Here is a 13,241-nt window from a genome sequence, read left to right on the forward strand (position 1 = left end):
ATGGTCGTATGTAAAAGCGTCATTGGAGTAATCAATGTCCCTATAGCAAGGGAACGGTGGAGTTTGTCTATAAATTTTTATTCTTTTTATTGCATTTCGCTCTAAGGGTTGAAATAAGATAGTGCATCAAACTGTCCCAATCGAAGGGTTGAAATGAGATAGTGCATCAAACTGTTCCAAATGGCCAACTTTGTCCTCTTTCCCATTAATCCTATATGAGGGATTCTTTGTTCTTAGGAGAGCTATTAATTCCTACTACGGTCTATGGATCATATATGTCAATGAGACTCTTGTTTACCCTTTTTACAGTAAAATTTCTTAACCAATAAACATTTAAAACATCTACTTTCACAATAGAAGCAATTAGTTGGTCATGTTCTCATGCTAGATAGATATCTCAATATAAAATGTTTACAATTGAAATGGTAGTTGCACGAGACTTAAAATCTTGTGTTGCATAGGGTAGAAAATTGTTCAAACCCAATTATTCTTCAAATTGGATTGGAGTCTAATATAATATATGTTGTTAGACCAAATAACAATGTATAATAAAGTATGACAAAGTGTTCTTTCAAATTGAGTTTGAGGAAAATCTATAAAAATATCATGTGTCTATTTTCTTAATAGTATATCAGATGCACATAATTTTTCATAAAATTTATTATAATTTTGTCCATGCTATCAAAAAATATATGTGATTTCCACCTTTTTAACGGACATATGCTATTTTTATAAACTTAGTTTGAAGAAATTTTTTTAACTCAATTTAAAAGAAAACTCGATCCCTCTTTGAACCAGCTCATCTATCATTTCTTGTGTTTTGTACTAGTGATAAATACATGTTTTTTTAATAGCATGTCTTATTTGCGCTTTTTTAATAGCATTAAAAATAAAACATGCACTTTAAAAAAAAATGGTTAAATACTAAAAACCTCTTAGGGTTTGGACACTTTATTTTTTCTTCCATAAGTTTTGATTTGTATTACAGGAGGTACCTGTAGTTTTAATAAAGATCAAATTGGTCATTCTATTAATTGACCGTTAGTTGACTTAACGGAAGTCCACGTCATTGACACGTGGACCAATTAAAATTTGACATCTGGCATAAGTGGCTATGTCATCAGTTATGACATGGCCACCTAATTAAATTTTTTTATTTAAAAAAATAGAATAAAAAATAAAAATAAAAAAAGAAAGAAAAAAATTGGGGGGGTGGTCGAGCCACCCCTAGTACCCACTGGGGGTGGCCGAAACCACCCCCAAACCACCATTGGGGGTGGTTTTGGCCACCACCCCCTTGGCTCCATGCCACCCCTAGTGGGTACTGTCACCCCCCAATTTTTTTTTTTTTTCTTTTGAAAAAAAAAAAAAAATATATATATATATATATATTTCTTAAAAAAAATAAAAAATTTAATTAGGTGGCCACGTCATTAGTGATGACGTGGCCACTTATGCGAGATGTTGAATTTTAATTGGTCCACATGTTAGTGACGTGGACTTCCATTAAGTTAACTAAATGATTAATTTGGTATTTATCAAAACCACACGTACTTCCTGTGATACAAATCAAAACCTAAAGAAAAAAAATAAAGTGTCCTAACCCTAGTTGGTTTTTAGTATTTAACCTTAAAAAAAATAATAAATAAAACATGTGGTTGAAAGACACATGTCAATTGCGACTAGGCCCAGTTTTAATGAAATGTATGTCCTTCAAATATTCCACCACGACATGGTTTGGTACCCTGCCCTCTCCCCAGTGGCTGCACCTCTTTCCTTTGTTTGCTTCACTCTTCTGCCGCTTTTGTTTCAAGCTTCGCGGTTGAACGCAGAAGAGAAAACCCACAAAAAAGCCACTGTCAAATTATCTCCAATTCCTTTTCCTATTTTATCTTTTCCAACTAATAAAACCCTGTTGAGCTCTATTTTATAAAACCCTGTTGAGCTCTATTTTGTCCGGTATTTCAATGGAAACCCAGAGATTGCTTTCTGGGTTTTGCTCAAACCCAACGATCCCACCCGTCCGAAACACCAAAAAGCCATTATTTGTGGCGTCACCGCCTACTTTTTCAGCATCTTTCTATCAACCCCGAAAATGGGTCTCGTATAGAACCTGTCATTCTGTTCCGCAAAGGGTGGGGTCTAAGCAGAGATTGAAGTGTAAAAACGGTGTAGAAAATGTGGAGGATGATGCTATTTCTCATGGAAAGGATTTGAAAAATGGGGTTAGAAGGAAAAAGCTAGCGGTTTTCGTCTCCGGTGGTGGGTCGAACTTCAGGTCCATTCATGAAGCTTCTCTTCAAGGATCAGTTCATGGAGACATCGTTGTTTTGGTCACAAATAAACGCGGTTTTCTCTCTATCTTTATATAGTTCTGATTTTATTATTTTGATTGTCTTCTTGGGCTTGAAAGTCGTTATTTTTAATTCCTTACGAACTGTAAAATAGTGGAAATTTTATGTTATTCAATACAGTTATAATTTTTTTGAACTGCTGTCTCTGCAATTTTCTTGGTAAATCAAGTTCTGTGATTTGTGAGCGTTAGGAAAATCATAGTTGAATAGCCGCATTCATATATGCTTTCTATACTGATGGGTCCCAGAGTCACACGATATGGACTAGACATGGGGTAGGCCATTGGTTGGAGGATGGTTTCTTGTGGTACCTTATTCCAATTCCCTATGTGGCATCGTTGAAGGAAAGTATCAGATGCGAGAGGTGCAACTGAGCCTTGTGCTTTTTAAAATTGTCATACCTAGTTTTAGCTAGCATGAGGAAGTTTTCTATCTCGTAGGTGGACATGTTAATACTTCACAGAGTGATTTCTGTTTGATTTTAATGTGCGGTGCTCTTTTTTCAAAACAAGCAGCCCTGATACTGAAATCTGAGACTAGCTACAAATGGTAGCCATTGGTTTGCCTTGACAGGTAGCTGGGAAAGTTTTCTTGGATATATACTTCCATCAACTTGGTAGGCATTGGATAGAGATTTTGGACCTTTACAACTCATTTTTATAGAAGGAACATGTGCACTGCCTGCTAACTTATGGTGATAAGATTAGAACATAATTAGTAACTTCGGGACTGTGGCACTATAATGCATAAACCTTTACTTTGGAGCATACCTATTCATGTTTGTTATTTTCCTCTGTATGGCAGGCTGTGGGGGTGCAGAGTACGCAAGAGATAAGGGCATCCCAGTTGTTTTGTTCCCCAAAACAAAGGAGGAACTTGACGGGCTCTCCCCAAGCGACCTCGTATCTGTGCTTAGGTCAGGCTCTTCTCCCAAAAATGAAACATTTAGGTCTGCCTTACATTTTTTTATTTGGATTTCGTTAATGTTGAACCATATTCATGGTAGATTCACTAGTAAGAAGGTTCTTGATTTTTGCTCAGCAAGAAGTTTGTACGCATAAACCCAAATTAGATTAATTATTGCTATAAAATCTCTTACATTCTCTGCCACAGGCAGTCAGGAAATATTAAGAAATTGTCGAAAAACTATTCAATAAAGGAGAATACAATTTAGTCTAATTTGTGTTATGTGAAGGAAGTCTGTTAGATCAATCATTAACGAAGATGTTCCTTGTAGCCAATCCTTGAGATGCATCCTATGGATTTTGAGTACTTAATGTAACTCGTCAACTGTGCATCCTTTTTGTGCTGCCACTATATAGCTTGATCATACCTATCTAAATCATTTTCTCTAGGCACTGTTGACTATGTGTGCTTACATACTACTGTTTTTTCTGCTGGCTTTACTTTTGTCTGCTACAGTTGGCTTTTTCATTAGATTCCTAAGTTGCTTTTCTTTTTCTGGTTGTCCTTGGTTCATTTGATGTCTGTTGTCTAAAGGTCATTCGTTATCCAAATAACAGTTTAAACGTAATATATACTTTCTTAGGGTAGCAGATCTCATTTAGGCTTATCCTAGGGGACTTGTACTTCTGCCTGTTACTTAGAAGAATTGTTCTTTTATATAACCCCTGCCAAGTACTTGACGAGATCCACTCATATCATAAGCAGATTCCAGGATGTACTCTGTGTTGTACCAATAATGTACAATACTTAGGTTCTGTTAAACATTTCCCTAGTGACAACACTGTCAGGGAAAGTAATATGTTTTCTATTATTTGGTTGAGATCCTAAAATAATTTCCTAGTGTTTGGTTGCACCAAAATTCTGTACGTTGAAATTTATAAAAATCAATAATACCAAAGCCCACAAGTTGAGAAGGCAGCTTATCTAGGTCAGCAATGGTGAATTTGAACTTTGCCATAGTGAAACTGAAGTTCGCAAGCCTTGTCACCAACATGGATGGGCTTGGGTCTTTTTCCGTCTCCTTGGGTACAACTCTTCATGGACCAAATACAGGAACATATGGAAAAGAAAAATTCTGGAAAATATTTTAAGCTGAAACATATAGAGCCTTAAGTCCGGTTCTTGTGCTAGTGGTTTAAATATGCGAAGGTCAAAAGAAAAATGTATCAAAATCACATCAGGAAAGAACAGTCTATATAAGATGGCTGTGATATCCTTCTTCTTTAATACTTGTAGTTAAAATATACCTGATTCTTGGAAGTGATTTCTTTAATTTCATAAGCCAAGGAAATATGTGAAACAAAAGGAAAGATTGATGTGTTGAAATGGTACAAAAATATATTAACATTTGTCATGGTATCATAATCAGGAGATTTGAGGTTGACTTTATACTCCTAGCGGGATACTTAAAACTCATACCGGTGGAGCTGATCCGAGCTTATCCCAGATCCATAGTAAACATCCATCCATCACTCCTTCCAGCTTTTGGAGGCAAAGGCTATTATGGTATGAAGGTGCATAAGGCAGTCATTGCTTCTGGAGCAAGGTAGGTTGCAGCATTTGATGTCATATATCTAAACAAATATTGTTTCCTGACCAAGCATAAGGGATTTGCCCACTTTTATCCAACTTTTTATTTCCATTATATTATTGTTTATATGAAGTCGGTCTGAATATTATGTTTTTGTTCCTTTGTGCTTGGTTAGATACTCAGGTCCAACAATTCATTTTGTTGATGAACACTACGACACTGGGCGTATCCTCGCCCAAAGTGTTGTCCCTGTGCTTGCTAATGACACTGCAGAGGAGCTGGCAGCACGAGTTCTTCGGGAGGTAATGAGATTTTAACGCTGGGCGTATCATAATTTTCCCTCAACTCTCTCTCACTTTCTCTCTTTTGAGGGAGAGTTAGGTTTTTCCTGTACAATAAAATTGAGAAAACCTGAATCATTAGTCATTTGTCAACAGTTTTAACTTTGGGACAATAGTAACATCAAGTTCTAGCTGGTTCCTATTGAATGATTTTATGTCTTTTGGTGCCAAATGATAGAATAACCGCTAAACTCACTGATCCTCCATCCATGATTGTCTGAATCCCAGACCCCTGTCTTTGGAAGGAGGAGAAGTACCCTCTTGGATGATAAAATTACAGGATTCTTGTGCATAAACTTTCCACTCGGTTGAATTCCTTTTTGTGACATCTTTATTGTTTATTTTTTTAATTTAGGAGCATCGGCTATATGCGGAGGTGACAGAAGCATTGTGCGAAGAGCGGATCCTTTGGAGGGAAGATAATGTTCCTCTCATCCAGAGCAAAGAAAACCCAAGTGAGTTTAGGTAGCAAAACCAAACATCAGCAATTTCTGCTTTTTGTAGGGCTTAGGTTTTCTCTATCAGTTTTGCCAAGTCTCAACATAATACTAACATACTTGAATACATTTTTATACCCAAAATTGAGAAAAAATACTCATACCCAGCCGATTAAGGGGGAAAAAGGGAAAGGAAGAAAAAGAAAAAGCAAGAAGAGGGTAACCATTTTAAGTAACATGGTTTCTGTTCCATTATGTATGACTGAATTGCCTTGCACTTGAGTTTTGTTACGTTGTTAGACCATTGTTGTATGTGCAACAGGCGGATTTTTATGACTGGCATTTGAGTTCAAACTTTGAATTTTTTTTTGGCTCATCTCGTCGTTGAAGATGATTGTATAAAGATCATGAGTAATGCTACTCTTCGTATCCATTTTTCACACTCATATCGTATTGGCTGACGTGTCATGCTTTAAGTGGCTTACAATGTGTTACAACAGCCGATATGACATGAGTGTAATAAATGGGTGCAAAGACTAAAGAGTAACATTTACTAAAAAATATCATGTTGTTTGCAAGCTTGTGTCTTAGGATTTCTTACGTGAATTTCTGCACAAATGTTGTTGTTGGCCCGTTGGGAATTGTCAAGACTGCATTTTATTTTAGTGAAAAAGGAGAGAAAACAAAATATACACATAGAATTTACATTGTTCAACATTGTCATAAAATAAGGTTACAATTTATATACTGTTCCAGTTAATTTTTCATCTTATGTATGATGGTGTCCACGCCAACACAATTTTTTTTTTCCTAAAAAGATTAATGAATTGCGTCCTTAAAATTTTCTTGAACCTTTTCCAAGTTAATTCACTGGTTTCTACATTTAACTTGAAGGAGAGCCATTGATTTTATCATTTTACAGTTTGAGGCATTGATACAAATATTGGGATGGATCAAAAAACAAAACAAATATCAAGATCCTTCAGAATTTCTAAGTATTCTATTAATCGTTTTTAAAATATTATAATATATAAATAGTCAGGTAATAATATTTTTCTCTAATTTTCATGATAAAATATATTAGAAAAAAGAAAAAGAAAAAAAAAAGGCAATTCAAAGAAGAACAACAATGTTGAGCAGTAAAACAAATATGGGTTCATGCTTTTGAGTTTGGCTTGCCTCTAGTGATAAAATTATTGAAGATTTTCTTTGAAAAAAATAAACAGCAACTATGGGATGATAAGATTGGAGCCAGTAGAGAACTTCAATCGGTTGAGACCACGCTTAATGAAGCGAACATTACTAGTTTGAATTTTTCTCACCCTTCTTGTGCGGACATGTTAAAAAAGAAAAGAAAAGATTGGAGCTAGAGGAGAACTTCAGTTATTTATTTATTTATTATTATTTTTTTCTACTCAACAATTCTAAATATTTAAAGAATTGCAATTCTTTATTATTAAACAGTTCAAATCTTGTGATTTTATTTATTTATGTTTATGTTTATGTTTATTGTATTTTTTAGTAAATTTTATACTAATATGATAGAATACCTATCGTCCGAGATGAGCGGCTGAGATCTTCCCTGCCCACCCAACTTTATATATAAAACCAGCAGCTAGGGTTTTAGTTGCATGCCTCTTTCATTCTCATTTATATTTCTCTCTTCCTAGAGTAATCGTCGCCGCTCTCGCTTTTTTCATTAGATTCTTGTTGTTCTAACCCATTGATTTATTGGGTGAGGCTACATGTACCAAGGGAAGGGTGTCATCTTCGATTCAGTACCCTTGATCTTGATTTGCCAAAGCGGCTGTAGCCAAATCAAACATCGGAGAGAAGTTTACTGGCCGGTTGTCGTGAGATCTTTCCGATCTCTGTCGACTAATCTGCTTACCGAACTTCTTATATATTCTCTTTGTCGATTGCATTGATTTTGTTGTTGTTGGGTTTTTTGGGGGTAATGAGAAGGGAGAGAAGAGGGAAATGGCATAGGGTTTAGCCTTTTTAGAGACCCTTCTCAAAACATCAACCGTTTAAAGGGGTCACCTTCCAGGCTAGCTGCTTTGATTTCCCAGCAGTTGGCGTCTATCGGTGCCTACAAATACACACAATTTCAGACATTTTCATGATTTTAACGTTTTCGAAAGCATTTTTAAAAAACTTTTTTGTACTTTGCTCACATTATTTGCAATTGGTGGGCTTGTTTGTTGTGCAATAAGGCTTCACAATATCCATTGTTCGAGATCGGAGAAGAAAAGGGTCAAAGATTAATGAATCCATCAACCAACAGAACTACAAATCATCATCCCTGAAGGACCCAAAAAGAAAAAGAAGCAAAATAAAGTCGGTGAAAATTCTCGAGGACAATGATTTCGTTGTTGAAAAGGGTATTATAATCTGAACAAATTGCAGAAAAATATTTCAGAAAAAAGGGAGAGATTTCGACTTTGAGGTTGATATTATTAAAGCCAAAGTGAAATTAAGAAGAGAAAAGAAGGATCTGAAACCACCTTGTTCGATTCAGATTTACACAATTTTTTCCTTCTGAACATAGACATCTACGAGGAGGTGGAGGGGTAATTTTTGTCCGAAAGTAGTGAGGGCATCGTTGGTAGCTGAGCGTTTGGTGAGGAGAGTCGTTACGTGAAAGACAAGGGAAGAGAGGCGTCAAGTGAAAGACAAGGGAAAAAGATGAAGGTTTGAGCATTCCCACCTTCTTGTCACACTCTACAAGAGCTCCCTTTTATCGTTCCTATACTAATTAATTATCACTTTTTTATTTTATTTTTATTTCTTCGCTTTTTAATGATTAAGGAGAGAATGAGTTTTTTTTTTCTATTTTAATAAGCACAATAATTGCTATAGTACAACCCTATGTAGCGATCTTAATATTTAAGAGTGATATGTAAAATTTGCTGTGGGTGGTTTTTTGACATTTTTCTTAAACTTAATGAAGGAAACCACATATAGGGGAGGTACTGTGAATGCTCTTAGAAAGTCTACATTTAGGGTAGAGGGACTTATTCGTTATGGTGTCTAATGTGGTTGGTCCTTCTAAAAGTTATTCTCGAAACTTTTATGACAAAGTGCGTATCTACAAGATTTGAATTGCACGAGATTTGAATCCAATCAAAAAGGCAAAGAATGCATATTTTATTTCTCTACAAGATTCAAAATAGCTACTATTGCATGCCTATGAACATAAAACCCAAATTGACTATGCTACAAATCCCACTAACATTCTTTCACACCCAATCCAATCACTACTCAAAACTGTATACACCCTTCCCCCAGCCACCAAATAATATACCAATCCTAGCAATCTTTCTTTACATGGAACTACCAAGCAATATAACTCTACAAGTAATTCATGCCCATGCTGCCATTGCCATTCAGCACAGCAACCAAATTCCCAACTCTTAAACCAACCTTCCTTGCACAATTATCTCTGCAATAGTGGGATATCGCAGGCAGTGCCTCAAACCCAACTGCTCGTTTTCCGGCGAAAGCCTCATCAGATTGTGCTTTTCCTGTTGGAACTTCATTGGTTGTCCGCTTGTAAGAACTAAACCACTTGGAGTTCATGTAACCGCTTCTTCTCCATGGCGGTACATGCATGCCCATGCTTTTCATGGACTCTTTAATGGCCTTGCACATCTGCCTCACCACCTGCTTCAAATCTTCCACTTTAACCACAAATATTAGCGGGAAAACATCCAATAATAACGTGTACTTATCGGTTGGACGAGCAATTTCAAATTCTCTGGCAAGCAAAACTTCAATGATGTATCGGTTCCCAGAGACATTTACATCAATGTATTCGTAATTTCCAGATGGGAATCGTCCGTTTTTCTCCCACTTGGATTTGCAAAGGCCTGCACAAATATGGTTCATATAATTAGAATAAATAAAAGCTATCTCACATTTACTTTTCAAATTGTTAGCGATTTGAATAACAAAATTGTTGAAAATCTATTATAGACAATGCTACACAAATAACGAATTAGTTAGTGGGTTTTGGCTCGAGTCTAATAATCAGACCCATAATACATGTTCCAATTCTAATGGTTCTAGTTCTAGCTAAAATTGGAAACATTTCTACGTAGCGGAGCCAAATCTTGTTGATGAAGTAATTTATCTAATAAGAAACAATGTTTACTAACCATGCTTAATGACATTGATAATTTGAATTTATTGTTGCTACTCAATAAGGCTATAAAATTAATGAATTCAATAATTCTTTTCACGTACGGCGGATATAAAGTGAGACACATGATTAATTACTGACAACTCATCTAATTAGTATACGTTTATATATATATATATATATATATATATATATATACGTAAATTACCTAAATAAGAACCCGGATTTGACGGTTCCTAATTATGTGAAAAGTAAAAAACGATAAGTCACTAACCGGCATCGAAACCCCTGTCACGTAGACGAGCCATCAGTTGTCGTTTAAACCCCAGAGACGACCTGTCGCCGATCAGCCCTTTGCTTGCAAGCTCTGTTGCAGCACGAATCTGATCACGATCACCATCATCGTCTTCGCAACCAAACAGGTTCTTTAGCATATCCTTGGTCTCGGAGTCGGAACAATCCGACGACTCTGCATGGTTCTGCTCCTTCTCATGGTCCACAACTTCTTTGTCGTGATCTCTATCAAATGCTCCACCGTCTCTTTCAATGAAAGAGTTCACAAGATCCGATAAATCGGTGAAAGGCGAGTGCTCGCTCCCGCTGCTCTCGCCCAGACGCACCCATGACACGTCCTGAAACGCCTCCGCTAACCTCTCAAACCTCACCGGAACTCTAGCCATTGTTATTGATCTTCTTCCTAATACCCTTAATTTCTTCCCAAAATATCTATATGTTTTCTTTTTTCCGCTTTTGTATGGTGATCTTCACCTTTTGGGAGAGAATGATGTGAAGGAGATAGAGAGGGCTACTGGGTAATATATCATAGACTCAGAGAGAGAGAGAGAGAGAGAGAGAAGTGGCTTTTGGAAGAAAGAATGGTGTGGGGATGTCGTTATTGTGGCGAAATGATGTTTACATAAAAACAATGCCTTGGAATGAAGAGATAAGAGTAGTAATGGAATGTTAACGGCGTTATATATATAGAGGGAGGGAGAGAGAAAAGTGGGCGTGGAACGGTGGAAGTGTGTGTGTGTTTTGAAAATTTAACTAAGCATGTATGTAGGCTTAATTATACTTTTCTTAATGAACATGGCTGGTTTGACGTCCAGGTTCGGGTTTTTAGCTTTGATTAATGGGTAATGCTAGGTGGCACTGGCACGCTTTTATCTCGCTACTATTATATTTTGCTGACGTGATAATTAAGCTGAACAATTTTTAATTTTTAATTTTTTTAATAAGAATTAATCTAAGGGTTTATAATTGGCAAATCACATGAAATAATGATGAAATAAAAGTGTGATTATTTATTGCATTACTCTTGATTTATAGATGAAGATACTTGTTCCTATGTATAAGGCTAAGATCAATAAGAATCTTTTTAATTTTAAGCCAAATAGAGATAAATCATTTTATGATTTACATTAAATTTTACAAATCAAATAATTAATGGTTTATATTTTATTAGCTATGAAATGAATGTGCTGTGTCAAGATATTAAAATTATATCATTTTATTAACTTAAGCTTTTGAAATAAATAATAATTTAATATGATTAGTCGTGCTGAAGAAGATTAATCAAGGTTATTAGTTTAATTAAATCATGAATTGAGTGGACCCAATGGGTTTTGATAAGTGGGATTAGGATCCCACTATACCTTATGACCAAATAAAATACACACAAAACAAAACCCTTTATTTATTTATTTTTTTTGCCTTTTATAGTTATGAGCTTAATTGGTCTACTTATATAATTTATACAATGAAAATCTTGTCACATCAATATGGAAAAAAAAAAAAAGATGAAAAGAATTTAGTAATTTACTAGTTTTGGGCACATCTTGATCAATATACTCTAGTAATCACCTGTTTATCACAGCAGTGAGGCAGGGATGGGCGGTCATTGGGAATTGCACACGTATCGATCTGTGTGATGCCTTACACTGGAACTGGTTCCAGTTGACGCCGTTCAAACGGCGGCTATAGTTATCGCTTGGACTTGCTGACTCTACCCAATGAGATCATAAAAGCCACGCGATAAGCGCCGTACGCATGTGTGGTCCACGCGAGCAGTAACCACTCAGCACCAACTTACACGTGGAGAGAGTATTGCTTTCGATTGGCCCTTTTCTGTTGGGTTTTCCACGTCATTGTATCAAGGCTTGTTTGGATTTGTGTTGGGTGTGACGTGGGAAATAGGCGCAGAGTCTCGTAGAAGTGTTTTTGTTTGTCCAGGTTCAATGAACCTTGTATGTGTCCAGGTTCATTGGCTCTTGTTTTTCTCTCATTGATTGAATTGGAGTAGAATTACTCGAAGTAAACCATATCGTGCTGCCAATAGCCACCAAAACTGACCCCTAAAAAGGAAACAAACAAGTTGCCGAAAGAGGAAATTAGCATATATAATATATCCAAGTAAGAATTTCAAAATATCATAAATTAATAATGTGTATACTCTTTTGTAATATCATATAATATTTTAGAGTTTTTTTTTATTTTTTATTTTTTTATTATTATTATTATTATTTTTAATTTCATGCTAGGTAAGTTGCACCGGCAAGAATGGCATATCAATTTGGACACGATTTCGAATAGAGACTTAGTAAAATAGACATTTCTATGAATATACGAAAATACATGCACCTGAACAAAAAACGATATGAAACTTTACTATTTAAGACTTTGAGTAAGACTATTTTTCATACACACTTATCACATCCGTTTAACATTAGCTAGCTAATGTTGCGTGTTTTAAATGACTGATATGATAAATTATTTAAAATAAGTCACGTTAACAGGTGTAAAATAACTGTAAAATATTTATAAACATAATACATTGTATTGGCACGAAACTCACTCTTAAAATGCACATATATGTAACGAGCATATATTTTGTTTTCGAGACAAAAGTCCATTTGTTGTTATTATTATTATTATTATTTATCTTCTAAAAAAAATTAAGAAACAATCAAAATACAAAACACGTACATTTAAAACACACAAAAATTATCTATACTTTTATGTCACTTTAAAATATTTTTTCAAATAAAAAACAAAAAACACGTTCAAAACACAATAACAAACAGAGCCGTAGAGATTTTATTTGGTAGTATGGGATGAAATAAAAGAAATCCATGCAATATTCCTATAACATTTGGACAGTATATGCCATTCGCACATAAGCAAGGCTTCGTGCGAGTATTGGGCGAATATCATCATCCACGCAGAATATGCTCGACAAAATGCCAGTGAGATGTCAATGTCTTTTCAACGGCACATGTTTCTTCCTTAATATTAATATAATATTATGTAATCACCTCTTCTTAAGTATTCGCATATAGCCAACTTTCTAGGCTACATACATTTTGACACTTCTTTTTCTTGTCACTGCGGACTTGATTACTTTGATGACATTATCTTCATAATTGACTGATATAACCTCCTCTCAATTATAATTCTGCCTCTTTCTTT

At 35.4% G+C, this 13,241-nt stretch overlaps 2 protein-coding genes and 1 non-coding gene across 4 annotated transcripts; 2 read left to right on the plus strand and 1 right to left on the minus strand.

The window, feature by feature from the left end:
* The first annotated feature begins 1,752 nt into the window (after positions 1–1,752).
* LOC132172941 (phosphoribosylglycinamide formyltransferase, chloroplastic) lies at positions 1,753–5,999 on the plus strand. Of its 2 annotated transcripts, none has more exons than XM_059584503.2 (5): positions 1,753–2,349; positions 3,159–3,270; positions 4,690–4,866; positions 5,027–5,153; positions 5,548–5,999. In XM_059584503.2, the coding sequence occupies exons 1-5, from the start codon at positions 1,968–1,970 to the stop codon at positions 5,659–5,661; spliced, it is 912 nt and encodes a 303-aa protein (XP_059440486.2). In that variant the 5' UTR covers positions 1,753–1,967; the 3' UTR covers positions 5,662–5,999. The 2 variants fall into 2 exon arrangements, with proteins under 2 accessions (XP_059440486.2, XP_059440487.2); XM_059584504.2 differs by having other exon boundaries at positions 5,569–5,999.
* Positions 6,000–7,433: 1,434 nt separating this feature from the next.
* Positions 7,434–7,536, plus strand: LOC132173193 (small nucleolar RNA snoR109). The gene has a single exon (XR_009439284.2). It is a non-coding gene; the product is annotated as a small nucleolar RNA snoR109 (small nucleolar RNA).
* Positions 7,537–8,757: 1,221 nt separating this feature from the next.
* LOC132172546 (phosphoenolpyruvate carboxylase, putative (DUF506)) lies at positions 8,758–10,684 on the minus strand. Its single transcript, XM_059584060.2, has 2 exons — positions 10,048–10,684; positions 8,758–9,501 (listed from the first exon to the last, which is right to left on the minus strand). Exons 1-2 carry the CDS (start codon positions 10,451–10,453, stop codon positions 8,984–8,986), a joined length of 924 nt encoding a protein of 307 aa, XP_059440043.2. The 5' UTR covers positions 10,454–10,684; the 3' UTR covers positions 8,758–8,983.
* Between the last annotated feature and the right edge of the window lie 2,557 nt (positions 10,685–13,241).

The sequence above is a fragment of the Corylus avellana genome, chromosome 1, assembly GCF_965113065.1.
Source record: "Corylus avellana chromosome 1, dhCorAvel1.hap1.2, whole genome shotgun sequence".
In the NCBI taxonomy this organism is placed as follows: Eukaryota; Viridiplantae; Streptophyta; class Magnoliopsida; order Fagales; family Betulaceae; genus Corylus; species Corylus avellana.

What these genes read in the sequence shown, in the direction of transcription:
- LOC132172941 (XM_059584503.2), top strand. Translation starts at nt 1,968, where the DNA reads ATGGAAACCCAGAGATTGCTTTCTGGGTTTTGCTCAAACCCAACGATC. An exon ending in GACCTCGTATCTGTGCTTAG is followed by an intron (nt 3,271 to 4,689) that starts GTCAGGCTCTTC and finishes TATCATAATCAG; the next exon opens with GAGATTTGAGGTTGACTTTA. An exon ending in CAGCACGAGTTCTTCGGGAG is followed by an intron (nt 5,154 to 5,547) that starts GTAATGAGATTT and finishes TTTTTAATTTAG; the next exon opens with GAGCATCGGCTATATGCGGA.
- LOC132172546 (XM_059584060.2), bottom strand. Translation starts at nt 10,453, where the DNA reads ATGGCTAGAGTTCCGGTGAGGTTTGAGAGGTTAGCGGAGGCGTTTCAG. An exon ending in TGACAGGGGTTTCGATGCCG is followed by an intron (nt 9,502 to 10,047) that starts GTTAGTGACTTA and finishes ATATTTGTGCAG; the next exon opens with GCCTTTGCAAATCCAAGTGG.